At 48.0% G+C, this 12,641-nt stretch overlaps 1 protein-coding gene across 6 annotated transcripts; it reads right to left on the reverse strand.

The window, feature by feature from the left end:
• Positions 1 to 298: 298 nt before the first annotated feature.
• LOC100881331 (netrin receptor UNC5C) lies at positions 299 to 12,400 on the reverse strand. Of its 6 annotated transcripts, none has more exons than XM_076539708.1 (14): positions 12,213 to 12,400; positions 11,226 to 11,425; positions 7,832 to 8,046; positions 7,187 to 7,400; positions 4,353 to 4,691; positions 3,590 to 3,757; positions 3,185 to 3,349; positions 2,667 to 2,702; positions 2,331 to 2,601; positions 2,109 to 2,257; positions 1,298 to 2,040; positions 844 to 1,232; positions 681 to 782; positions 299 to 624 (listed from the first exon to the last, which is right to left on the reverse strand). In XM_076539708.1, the coding sequence occupies exons 2-14, from the start codon at positions 11,284 to 11,286 to the stop codon at positions 453 to 455; spliced, it is 3,024 nt and encodes a 1,007-aa protein (XP_076395823.1). In that variant the 5' UTR covers positions 11,287 to 11,425; positions 12,213 to 12,400; the 3' UTR covers positions 299 to 452. The 6 variants fall into 6 exon arrangements, with proteins under 6 accessions (XP_076395823.1, XP_076395816.1, XP_076395818.1 ...); XM_076539701.1 differs by having other exon boundaries at positions 4,353 to 4,715; XM_076539703.1 differs by having other exon boundaries at positions 7,187 to 7,421.
• Positions 12,401 to 12,641: the final 241 nt, after the last annotated feature.

The following is a 12,641-nucleotide window of genomic DNA, read 5'->3' on the forward strand; positions in this document are numbered from 1 at the left end:
ATGGACGAGAACCGAACGGCTGGGATTCTACGTTCGGCCTCCACGCGCCCGATTATCGTCCTTTCAGTGGGAGGATCTATGCCGAGGGCACGATATTCGAAAGACGATGATGGCTATCTCCGAACAGATGCTTGGAAACCCATTACAGCTTTAACGGGCCTCTATTGGGGTATCCAGAAAATCGGAGATTCGATATGGGCACAATAGGGTCGTTCTCGAAGTTAATCGAGGGTGTGAAGCTAATTTATTATGAGCGGTTATGAAGGAAGGCGTGACGAAATAATTAGGAAAGACGATGTTTGCTATAAACGAACTTTATGTACAAACACGGTCGTTGCGCTCTCCGCAACGTGCTTCTACATCGATCCTTCTTAGGCTTGATATAAATTTATATGTATGTACAAAACATATGCAAAACTGTGAACGATGGAATGGCAGTGACGACTGGCGTCTCAGATCCATGGACCCAGACGACTTTCCAGGACGTTGGCGGCGTCCACGCGTCCCATCAGTCTTAAATGATTCAGAAGATCGGCTAGAGCCGTAGCCTCCTGGTGTTTCGCCTCCCACAGGTCCAGTATGTGCTCCGTTGGACTTGCTTTGGTCGCGAAATAATCGACATATCTGCGACAAAATGCGTAATTAATATAAACTTCGTCTTGACGTTCACGCAAACTCACCTATCGACTTGAAGTCTTTGTGCTAACATTCTCCAATCGTTTCCTCGTGCGCTTGGTGGGTCCAGACACTGACACAACTGTTTCCTCAGCGTCTTGGAAAATCTTTAACAAAATTGTACATAGATTAAACAGTTAGATATTTAATAATAAGTACGGGTGTTACCTGAACGGTCTGGGAACGACCGATTCGGTTGACCTGGTCGAGTTCTTCCCACGCAAAATGACCGATGACTCAGTCTTAGTGGTCCTCTTTCCATTGGAACCGTTTCTCTTCATCAGATCCAGGTCGATTCTCAGGAACAAGGTTTGCTCCTCGAAACCGCATTGACAGGCCCGTAGCTCGAAGCTGAGTCTCACTTCGCCGACAGTCTTTTCGATCCTGAAGTATCTCCTTACGCTCGTCCGCGTGGACGACCAGATACGACGATGAGGGACCTCCTGACGTTCTACGAACCCGCTTTCTCTATCCTCCAGGTCGATGCGCAACGGAGAGCCACCTGCTCTGAAGCCCAGAGTTCCATGGTCGATGCGGGTGCCTCCTAATCGACGCTCCTGAACAAGATAACGAAATAAGATGATCAATCGATCGAATCCTTTGGTGCAACTTGGTAACCAACCTGTTCCAGAACGAGTTTGAAAGCTGCCTTTGTATCCTCCATCAGATGACACCGGATGTGATCCCTCTCTCTTGACAAGAAAACCGCTAGGCAGATCCTCTTAACTGCCAATCCTGGCGCTACCGCAGAGTTCTCTCCTGCTACCGCGAACACGTTGGGTGTCTCGGTGACCAGGAACACTCCAGAATGATCGAGCTGGGCGAAAGGTTGCCCGGGAAGATTGATAGGCTCTCCACCCAACGTCAGGATTTTGCGCCACATCGTCGTAGAAGTGACATTGGAACTGGTGGACGAGTTGCTCGAATTGTTGGAATGAGTGTCGAAGTCGAGGTCCGTGGACCAGAGACTCAATTCCCAGTTCCCCGTTCTGAGCTCGGCACAGTGTTCGAACTGTAAGATCACCGGTTTCACCAGGTCGATACCGCTCGGCCCGCACGCCACCACCGCCGACAATAAGGTCAAGCCAGGAGGCAGGCCGGGTCTCAGAGCGTCGTCCCCGAGGACTGCCAAGTGCAGACTGTGTCGTCGTCCGCGAGGAATAGCTCCTTCCGGTACAGACATGGAGACTCCGACCTCGGGAACCACCAGGAGAGCTCCTTGATCGTCGACCACTGCTCTGACGATAAAACCACCGGCGTCCTCGTGATTCCTGTCGTCTTCTCTGATCTTCTTGTCCTCGTCGTCCTCGTCGTGATCGTCGTCGTCCTCGTTGGTGCTCTCCGGATTCGCCTGATACGTGGAACCTGAGGACCGCACGAGTGAGCTATCCCTTGTCCGAGCAAGGGTCAGAGCTATAAGGATTATCGCTTACGAGACGATCGACCTTCCTCGTTGTCCGATAGGCCTCTACCGCGCTGAGAGTTTCTGCACGATGATCTGGCCACGGACGAACTGGGTGATGGCCGGGTCGTCGAGGGCAAGGAAAGTTGCGGAACGTCGTAGTGGTGCTCCGAGCAAGATCTGCGTATCGTCAGAGAGACTTTCAACGGGGGACAAGGATCGATCGGGGCTTAATTCCTCGAGGGTCGTTTACCTAGACATTCTAGCGGCGTTCGATTCGTCTATCACCTGCTCCAGACGCCTGTCCACGGACACGACCGAACGGTCGTTCTTCGAGACGACCGATTTCGCCAGATCGCTCGGGTGACGAAAGTCTAACCTCGCGACACCGTACAGAGCCTCCATTCTTTCCTTGCGACGCATCAATCGAACGAAGAAGATGGTCGTCAGGGCCAGAATGATGGCAGCCAGACTCAGGGTGATCCACAGCGCCAGTATGTTTCTGTGATCGATCGCTCTGGTTGCTACGACCAGACAAACAGAGTTGCAAACTATCTTCCCTCAAACGGGACATTTCTGGTGCATTTACCTTCCTTGAATACTCGAGGTCCGTCCTGTCCGAGAGCTGCATGCAACGGCACGGAGAAATAAAGTGACTTACTCGAGCAAACGTGATTTTACGGAGTACGCGGAACACGGCTGCTTTATCTGGCACGTTAACAAGCTGAACGTGCAGCGTTTAATCTCGCCCGTTCCATCTAACGATCTATCCTCGAAAACTTAATCTAACCTCGACGACGTTTCGCTCAACAGCGAGAGACACTCCGCTCGTCCCGTGGTCGGTTTAATCGAACGAGATTACGTTGCACTATTCGTCTTTGTGGCCCGACTAGTTAACAAATGATCGAGACCTTTCTGCGAGTCATTATTAATTTAAATCGTATCGGGCTGGTGTTCGAACCGCGGGCAACGATCATCGTACGCGACGCGGGAGAAAGGAAGCCCGTTCGCTCGTAATAAATTGTCCGCCGTCGAGCTGGCTCCAGTCACCGGGAACAAGGAGAAAAAGGCAGAAAAAATGAGGCAACGGGCCCAGCTGGAGCTCACCATTACATCGATCCGCGGAACAAGACTCGACGATGACGTCCTTGCCTTGACAGGGACGACCACCATTGCTCGCCGGGGGGTCGTTGCAGGATCTCCTCCTTACTCTGGAACAATCGGGACCGCATGCGGACCAAGAGGACCAGCTTGACCATCTGCCGTCGACCGCTGAAAGCAACGGGTGAACTTGAAAATCCCGATTAAATCTCGGTTATCGGACTCCGCTAGTCCCATCAGTAACGGTTACATCTGCGATACAATGTACCGCTTTACAAAGTGTCTCGTCTTTGATGCGTTCCTCGGTGACACGAGGAACCGGTGTCTCCTTCGGACCTGCGACTAGTTCAGTCTGAACGTGTTCTTTGTCGTTTAATTGTTTTATAATTGGATGACTGCTGGACAGCTTACCGGGGCAGGAAGGATTGCATTCCACCCTCTGCGTAGCTGGACCTGGACAGGTTTGACCTCCATTGATGGGCACCGGGTTCGTGCAGGTTCGTGTCCTCTTTTGTACACCGCGGCCGCAACGGGTGCTGCAGTCCGACCATCCAGACCACGAAGACCACCCGCCGTTCACTGGGAATTTATAGCGAGGAGAGTGTTACAGGTAGGTAGGGAGAAGTGACGAGAAAGTGGTAAATTGAGTACCTTTCGGACTCTCACGGACATTGAATTAAATTACCGTATTCTACGTCTGTTCTATATTTCTTCGAAACTGGTACACGATCAGTAATTGCTGATTTAACGCGAACGACTGTCGATAGAGTAAGAATGGGTTTCGAAGCGTACATGCCCATGAACTTCAGCGCGCAAAAGACCTACGCATCATCGACCATATAATCGCTGTAACAGCGTCGAAGACTCAAGTACCCGAACGAAGCTATCGAGAAAAGCCACGTAACCTTCTAACGCCGCTTCTACCTATACTATCAATTTCTCAATCAGTCCCTGAACCTTGAATCTCCCACGCAACAGGACATTACCGATTCTGCCATTGTGTAGCAAAGTTCCGTTCCACGCAACGGACGGCTCTCGACAATATAAAAAATACATTACGGCTAATTATCACCGATACGCGATCACCGTGTCTAATTACGGTAACGCCGTAGGCGGACGACCGATGCAATATTCATGGGCGAGCGGTCTCACGGAATTCAACGAGAGATCTCACCGTAAACCGTCAGCACGGCCGGTTCACTGACCCGCCTCGCAGCTATGTTCTCAGCAACGCAGGAGTAATTCCCTTGGTGCCTGAGCTCGGCCTCCCCCAGTATCAGGTGTCCGTCGGCGGTCCGCAGGAAGCTGCCAGAGGATGACACCTCGTTTGGGATGCTGTCGGGTCCGGACGAAGGTGGCGTCGAGCCGTTGATCGTCCCGAGGGGTGAACCGTTCTTCAACCAGTAGACTTTCGGCGACGGCACCCCGAGCGGCGGCGTGCAACGCAGCTCGGCGTTGCGGCCCGCCTCGACGGACAGCGAGTACGGCGGCGACAGGAAGTGCTTCTTCAGGTCTGCGCCGGGTGGTCCACGGTGGGCTTTTTTAATATTCGCCGGAAATACGAGGCACGAGAGGTCGACGAGACAGAGTGTAACCAGGAATAGGGGTAGGTAACAACGGCAGAGAGCAAGGGAGTAGGGCACTCAGCGATATTAGAGCGCGCGTATAAATGCAGGGCCGCTTTCATGAGCCGCGTCTATGCTGCACTCGAGCGGCGCTGTCGGCAGGAAAGGCAGAAAAAGATTTTACCCGATCCGTGGCCACGAGAAGGGTGGCCCGGCTATTCGTCCGGCTACACGACCATGCTATATTATTCGGTGTGCCGTGGATACACGGAAAAATGGCTGCCTTTTATATCGCTCGCGAGGAATGGTAAGCAACGGTGCACCACGATGCGCCCGGTTAACATTCTTCCGACTAGAGTCGTCTAGACTACCCTTTGACCCCGATGCACACATTGCGTGCACCGTTGGGACGTTGCTTTTTAATACGGCTAGTGAATGGAGAATATGAACGATTAGATACGGCACAGTCGCGTTACGTTTATTGAGGCATCTTGATCATCGTTGGAACTCTGTTGGCTGAGTCTAGCAGCGCGTGTAGGTAAATGGAACGACCGTTTGTGCCTCGTTCCCGCGGATTTTCCGGCTCCGTGCTGAATCATTACGTTTAATTAATGCTTTGCTGCAGGCGGATCTTCCGGATGCGTTCTACGATAATACTCCGCGTTGTTGGTTAACGTCCGCGAAAATTGGAACGTCGGTCTCGTTCCGCAGCTTTGATTAAAAAACATTCGTAACTTTTAATTCGCGTAAATGAAAAGGAATTAAGCTTAGCGCGGACTTACGGATAGCTAATTTACATTCTCGTCTACGATATTAAATTTTTGATATATTACACATTGTCAACTAATTTTACCGAAGTCGGGGATGAGGTTTTCAAACCGTAAAGCAGTGCCGTTTCTCAAAGTTTCCTCTCGACTCATCCCCCGTCGCCGTCGAGAATTCTATTCATGCTACTCTCTTCTGAGGGTACAAAATGGGAGCAGAAATTGTTCCCGCGGAAGTCTGCGAACGGAAGTTCCACCGCGCGCAGGAGCCGAAAGAGCAATATTCATTCAGACGGGACGCGTCGCGGTGTGGCTCGACGCGCAAACACGCGAGACAAACAGGATGCAGAATTAAATTCGTATTTGCGCGCAAACAGGAAACGGACGTGCTTTCGAAATTGAATACGCGGTATCGATCGCCGCGATACGGAACATCGTTGTCGTCACCGTATTGCACTGCCACGGGGCACGATTCGCGATCCTTTTCAGAAAACTTCGCGAATTCGCGAATTAATCTCGCGCTCATTTCACGACACCCTTACGGCTACGATTCGCTCATTGATTCGAAATTTTACGAAGACATTGTGAAATATTCGATTGTCAAAATAATTTTAGAGACTTTGAGCAAGTTTTATTTAATAATATATGTATGAAGATATCGTTTGTGACAATATTTCATGGAAGAATTTTTTCCTACGTTCAATCGTAAAGTTTGTCACCATCCGTCTCCCCAAATCAATCGTATTTCCGAAAAATATTCTATTCTTATCGCGAATCAGCGTCGACACGATCGTTTCGAATTTCCCAACGAAAACAGCACGTCGACAAAGATTGGGGGGACCGAAAGTCGAGGCACATTGTCATGCGGCTGGAATACGCGGTTCACAGGTTACCATTCCAATTTGCATGGTGCCGATACACGAGTTTGCCTGGCAAAAATGAAAAAAAAAGGGAAGAAAAACGAGAAAAAGGGAGTTCACCGATTCTGTATTCACAGGTGTTTGCGTTGCAATAGAATATCGATTAGATTTTCGGCCTCGGTTTACGCGTCACGAAATATCCGACGAAAACAAGCGAACAACCCCGCGCTACCCTCGGACTAACCCTCGTCGACAGCGAGCTTACCAGAGTGAATTTCGCGGCGGGTATCTCGAAAAGCCCTGTTCGAGAGTCGGCTCGCGCTAATCGGGTTAATGAAGTTACGTTTTATGACCGATTCCAGGTGCCAGTTGCTCCCGGCCGTTTTCTCTGCTCGACCACCCCCGCTAAATCCTGCTTTCGCAACCCCCACGGTACAATCGCGCGTTAATTCGTTTCCACGCTCCGAGGTTCCCCTCTTTTTCGCGGTACAATCGAAATTATGGTGCTTATTATTCGATGGTGACGCCCTTTTTAATCGAGCCATGGTGCGCTCTCTGCTTTTCATGCGAAAACGTGTCGGGAGGTTAAAGTCACACCTCGATAATGGCTCGATGTTGATCAACGTATTCGGAATTCAGGAATTTTCCACGACCCTTCAAATTTTCATAAATTTAGAAACTTAAATTCTAAATATTGCAGTAGGGTTTTATCGATACAGCAGCCGTTTTTGCGAGATCTACGGATCGAATATGCGCGAAGGATTGCGAAAAGGGACGGGAAGACAGGCGAGAGAAGAGATTGGAGTGTTCTGTACTTACAAGCGACCTCAACCGTGACGGGTTGCCCTCGAATCTGACCTGGTCCCGACCATGCCACGCACTCGCACTTGAACCTCTCCCTACCAAAGTACTCCTCGACCTCGTTCCTCGTCACGTTCAACTCGACCTCGACGACCCTCGTTCCGGTCTGAGGGTCGACAAAATCCTGCTGCTGCGACCGTTCAGCCCGGTCACCGTTGCAGCGAAAATACACCTGCAATCGTGCCAACGCGAGCTACCAAGGGTTGGGTAATTAGCGACGCGTGAAAAGCCCCAGAAACTACGTGTCCACGCGGGGCTTGTTGCTTCGAGTGGGTAATAAGGTTGGAGAGGAAAATGACGGGGTTGACGGGCTGGATTCCGTGTCGCGAACGTGTGGAACGTAGCAGGGCCAAAAAGCCATCGCACTTTGTTTCTTGCCGTCTTTGTTCCTGAATTTCACGACGCATCTCTCGCTAATTGCAGCTCGCGGAAAGAACCGAGTTTCAAACGCCGGCCATCTTGGCGTGCCACTTTTTTTTTCGTCAGTCAACGAGCGAAGCTGTTGCTCAATTACAGCGGAGAAATTGGAACGCGAGAAGTGCGTCGTCGAGGCGCTTTGGATCTGCGCGATTGTCTCGGGGGTTTATTCGAGGTCCTACGTACCTGAAGAGCCTGAGCTGCTCGGCAGTGAAGGGTCGCGGGCCTCCCTTTCACCACGAACGTGTCGACGGGCTCCGCGAGGAAAATCGGCAAAGAACCACCGGCGATAAGATCGGTATCGCTGGTTATGGTCGCGGTTTCGTAGTCGCCGTAGTCGTAGTCGTCCACCGGATAATTCTCCTCGTCGTCTTCGTCGGCATCCTCCTCCTCCTTCGTGTCTGAAAGCGGCCAACGAGATTCACGGTACGTTACGTTTCATTTAAGCTACTCGGATGGGAGATACTTGGCCCTATGTTTGCCGAATGAAGCTCTGGATGTTTCAATTGGTATTCCGGTTAGGGCGGCGTTTAATATGCTTAACACAGTTACAGTTAATACTGTTTGAGGCTTCTGGGCGTGAGCTGTGTCCAGAAGACTCTACAGATGAAATATACTGCCATTCGAGGACTCAGGAATTTCGCAATCTACAATCTTGACGTTCTCTGATTTTTTTTTTACTTGACCCACGGTTAACAACTTGTCGAATTTCAAGTGTTACAAAACTTTTTAACTAGATTATACCCTCGGTTTAGTCTAATTGCGACAAGGCGAAGTTTCCTGCAACCTATAATTTGCCGATCACCGTGTTTCAGCGCGTGGTGCGAAAACAATGGAAGCGAAGAAAGTGAATTCGATATGAGAATGTAAAGACAGAGGTGCAGAACTTATTGTCAGACTTATTTTTAGAATGAAATTAGATAGCCCCGAGTACCTGTTTATTAATAGGAATACGGTCGTACAATCGATAACTTGTATTTTCCATCACAGTAATTTAAATTATTGCATTTACATCGAAGAACATATGTGATTACATGGTAATATGTAATATGTCACTGAACCATGACAACATCAGTTTTTTAAAAGCAATCATTCATAAGAGAACAAAAACCACCCCGTTAAATCAGCCTGTATTACTACTAGTTACGCAGTGTCGCACTAAAAGTCAGGGCCAGCTTATCGCAACAAATTGCCCACGCGTTACCAGGGAATCTCCAAATATTGTGCATCTATAGCTCATTAAATTTCACGAGTGTTTCGAGGCCGGAGAGGATTTACGCTTCCTCCATACTTTCTAAATCAGTTTTCAGAAACAGGCACGTTTGTTCGGTCCCGTTAAGATGTCAGTTCGATAAAGATCGTGCATCTCGAGTGCAAAGGGTTAATTCAGCCGGCGAAACGAGGCGCACTTGCCAACAGTTCTTCTCGGTGATGATCGTAACCGCGTTAACAAGCCGAACGATGCCGTCCGATCGCTCGGACGAGACTCTCGACTCGGCCACGGTATATTTAGACGTCGCGCGATGGAAACGGTAAAGCCGGGTTTAACGACGCGTACGGGGTTTTACGTCGTGTATCAGTCAGCGAGATTCGCTCGCTTAGGAGATCTCTTAGTCTTTACACTTGGCGTGCGCTCGATCTCTACCCTTCTCTTGTCTCTCGTTCGCTCGTTTTTCTCTGTGTTCGCTAAGTCACCAGGGAACTTTATTGCCCTGCACGACCGGGCGATCGCGTCTCTTGTTTGACTCCAAGCAGTAAACCGACCGACGATTACCAACGCTGTCACGCTCGCGGGAAAACATGTCACGATTTCGAGACCGAGGCTTTGTAGAATATCAAGCTGCACGCGTAAATTCGCCCCGCGGATTTATCCGCGTAGAGCAGGGGCTGCCCGAACGTTACGGGACACTCGCAGACCGGAGCTCTAAACTTTTCGTGTACCGGCCACTTTTAACCCCTTCGGTGTGGCCTCCGTTGCACTTCGCTGCAGAGATTCTCAATGCAACTTTTGGGATTGCAATTTTTTCGATTATGGGATTTGGGACTTTGGAAATTTGAAGTTTTGTCATTTTAGTGGTTGAAACTTTGAAGGTAGGAAACTTTGCGATTTTGAGAATTTGCCTGTTTGGAACTTTGGGACTTTAGGGCTTTAGGGGTTTTAAAGTTTCATATTTAGGGATTTGATAGTTTGAGACTTTGGGATTTTAGGGCTTTAGGGATTTTAAAGTTTCATATTTAGGGATTTGATAGTTCGGGACTTTGGGACTTTGGAGGTTTGAAGTTTTGTTATTTTGGTGGTCGAAACTTTGAAGGTAGGAAACTTTGCGATTTTGAGAACTTGCCTGGGACTTTGGGACTTTAGGGGTTTTAAAGTTTCATATTTAGGGATTTGATAGTTTAGGACTTTGGGACTTTCGAAGTTTGAAAGTTTAAGATTTGGCAATTTGGAAGTCTGCCACTTTGAGGCTTCCAGACTTTCAGAGTTTGTATTTGGTAGATTGAGGGACCTTGAGACTTCAGAATTTTCGAACATTGTAACTTTGAAAAGTACGGAATTGCGAGTGAGTGTCGATATGCGAAAGTTTGAGAAGCCCTGCTTCAAAATATATCTATGCACATTGGAGTTAAGGGGATGACTACTTCGTGCATCGGTCGTGCACTTCGTGTTGTCGGTTGTTCCATAATGTTTGGTTGGTGATTCAACGCGAGTGGAGTATTTCCATTATGCCTTTCAGAATATGATTAATTGTGCATATGGCGGATATAAGTTGTCGTTTCGTTTGCATTTGCCATGTATTAATTTTGATTACCGGCAAATGTTTTTATTCTGCTATCTCCATGTGTTTTATGTTCGCGTCCGACAGTTTTTACGGTAATAAATAATGTTCATTATTCACTGCTTATATTCGAAGTAACAAGATAACGATTGTTAATTACAATTACTTTGCAAGAACAATTTTATGTGAATGGAATTTAGAATTATTTACAGAGGACAGGTTTAATAAATCTTTGCTATCTGTTTGGATCAAGATATGTAACGAAGTTTCAGGGAACACAATGCAAACGCGCCAAAAGTTCGCCGCCAAGCAAACATTAACATCCGCAACAATCGAACGGCCGAAGTCTGTTGGGCAGCCTCTTCTGCATGCATCGAAGGAAATCTTGTTTGATCCCAAGTTTCCGAAGCACGAACATCGATTTTACAACTTGAACTACGAAGATTTTGTGATAGGTATCCTGAACCCTTTCATGAATAATACATACATGCGTACAACTCGATAGTTGTAAACATACCCAAAGCATAACAATTAAAGTACAGGTAATTCGATGCAGATTAAATCCGCGAAAATGTAACGTCACCGTTGTCGGAAGATCTTAATTCATATTTTCGCTTATTTATTATATAATTATTTATATGTGTGTAGAGAAGAAAAAAGATTTTTGTAGTGTGAGTGAATTGGTGCAGTTAAAAATAAAAATCGTATGGCAAACTCATTGTTAAACATGACAAATTACTGATTAAGAAATTAATGTGCTGTAAATAAAGTCTCCCTTTAGAATATAAATTAGTGATTCTTACTCTCGAGGGTGCTGGCTAAGCGTAGAAGCGCCAGAAGCAGTATGCTGGTTTTCAGCTCCATCCTCGGCTCACATCTCACTGAACCCTTTGCATTCAACCACCGACGAACGAAGCAGAGGATCGATCACCTTAACTTCCGGTCATTCGAAACGCGCGCCAAAATCACGTACCGTAATCCATGCCAATCTCTTCATCTTGAACTAACAACCCCCATATATTTTTCGTTTGGAAACAAATAAAAAGAATAAAATACTCGAAACAACGACACTATCGTTAATAAAATCGGTTCTACTAAATTACATGATTCATTCGTACTAAACAAAATTTATGGAAACAGCAAATAATAAAATTGCACAAAAAATTCGAAACGATCGAACAGGGTAACATCGAGCTGTTAATTGTTCGTGCTGTAAATTACACCTCTGCTCACGGCGGGCACTGGACAAATTTGGAGAAAAAAAAGCCCTGAAGAGGTATCAGTCGTTAATTATTCGCAGCTGTAAATTATACCTTGCACGGTAGTGAATCGGAAAAAAATAAAGCGATGGAAAAATAGTTGGAAACAACCTAATGAAAAGACACCGTAATAATTCGCAGCTGTAAATTACATCCGATGTGCACGAAACTCCAGAAAAAAATAATGAAAAAATCCTCGCAGAAAGTTCGGAACAATCGAATGCAAAAATACGAGATCGCTAATTGTTTTCAGCTGTAAATTACATTCCTGATCCGCACTAAAACTTTCGGGGAAAAAAAACTACGTAAACTCCCTCCAAAAAAAAAAAAAATTGAAACAGCCGAACGGAAGGACACCGAGTCGTTAATTACATCCGTGATCCGCACGATGGGCACTAAACAAGCTTTACAAAAATGGACGAAAAAAAACGATGGAAAAATCTGGTGAAAAAAAGAGAGAAAGGAAAAAAAAATTCGAAACAATCGGACGAAAGGACACCGGGTCGTTAATTGTTCGCAGCTCTAAATTACATGACGGATCCACGCGATGGGCCGGTGCACTCGGTCGGCTGCACTTCCGCTCGAGCGTGCAACGGGGATGAGCGAGGGACACGTGACCGTGTGCCGGTGGCGAAACGAAAGCAGACAAGGGGGTGGGTTGTTCTCGGCAGTGAGGGTTGCCAGCGCACGATGCTCGCGGCTCGGCACGCGGTAGACGACTGAACTTGCCGACGTGCGCGCACCTCTATATATACATATATACACGTCTCGCTTCGATAGCGTCGCTCTTCTTCATCCCCTTGTCGTCGGGGGTGGTGGTGGTGGCAACTATGCTGCCGGCGGTGCTAACCGAGTGCTCGTGCCGCCGGAGGCTGCGCCTTCCTCCGCGAATGCCGGTCCTCCTTCCGGTTAGAACAGATCAGACGCGTGCTCGTTCTTTCGCGTGCGCCGGCCACTTCC

Source organism: Megachile rotundata, chromosome 2 (assembly GCF_050947335.1).
Source record: "Megachile rotundata isolate GNS110a chromosome 2, iyMegRotu1, whole genome shotgun sequence".
In the NCBI taxonomy this organism is placed as follows: Eukaryota; Metazoa; Arthropoda; class Insecta; order Hymenoptera; family Megachilidae; genus Megachile; species Megachile rotundata.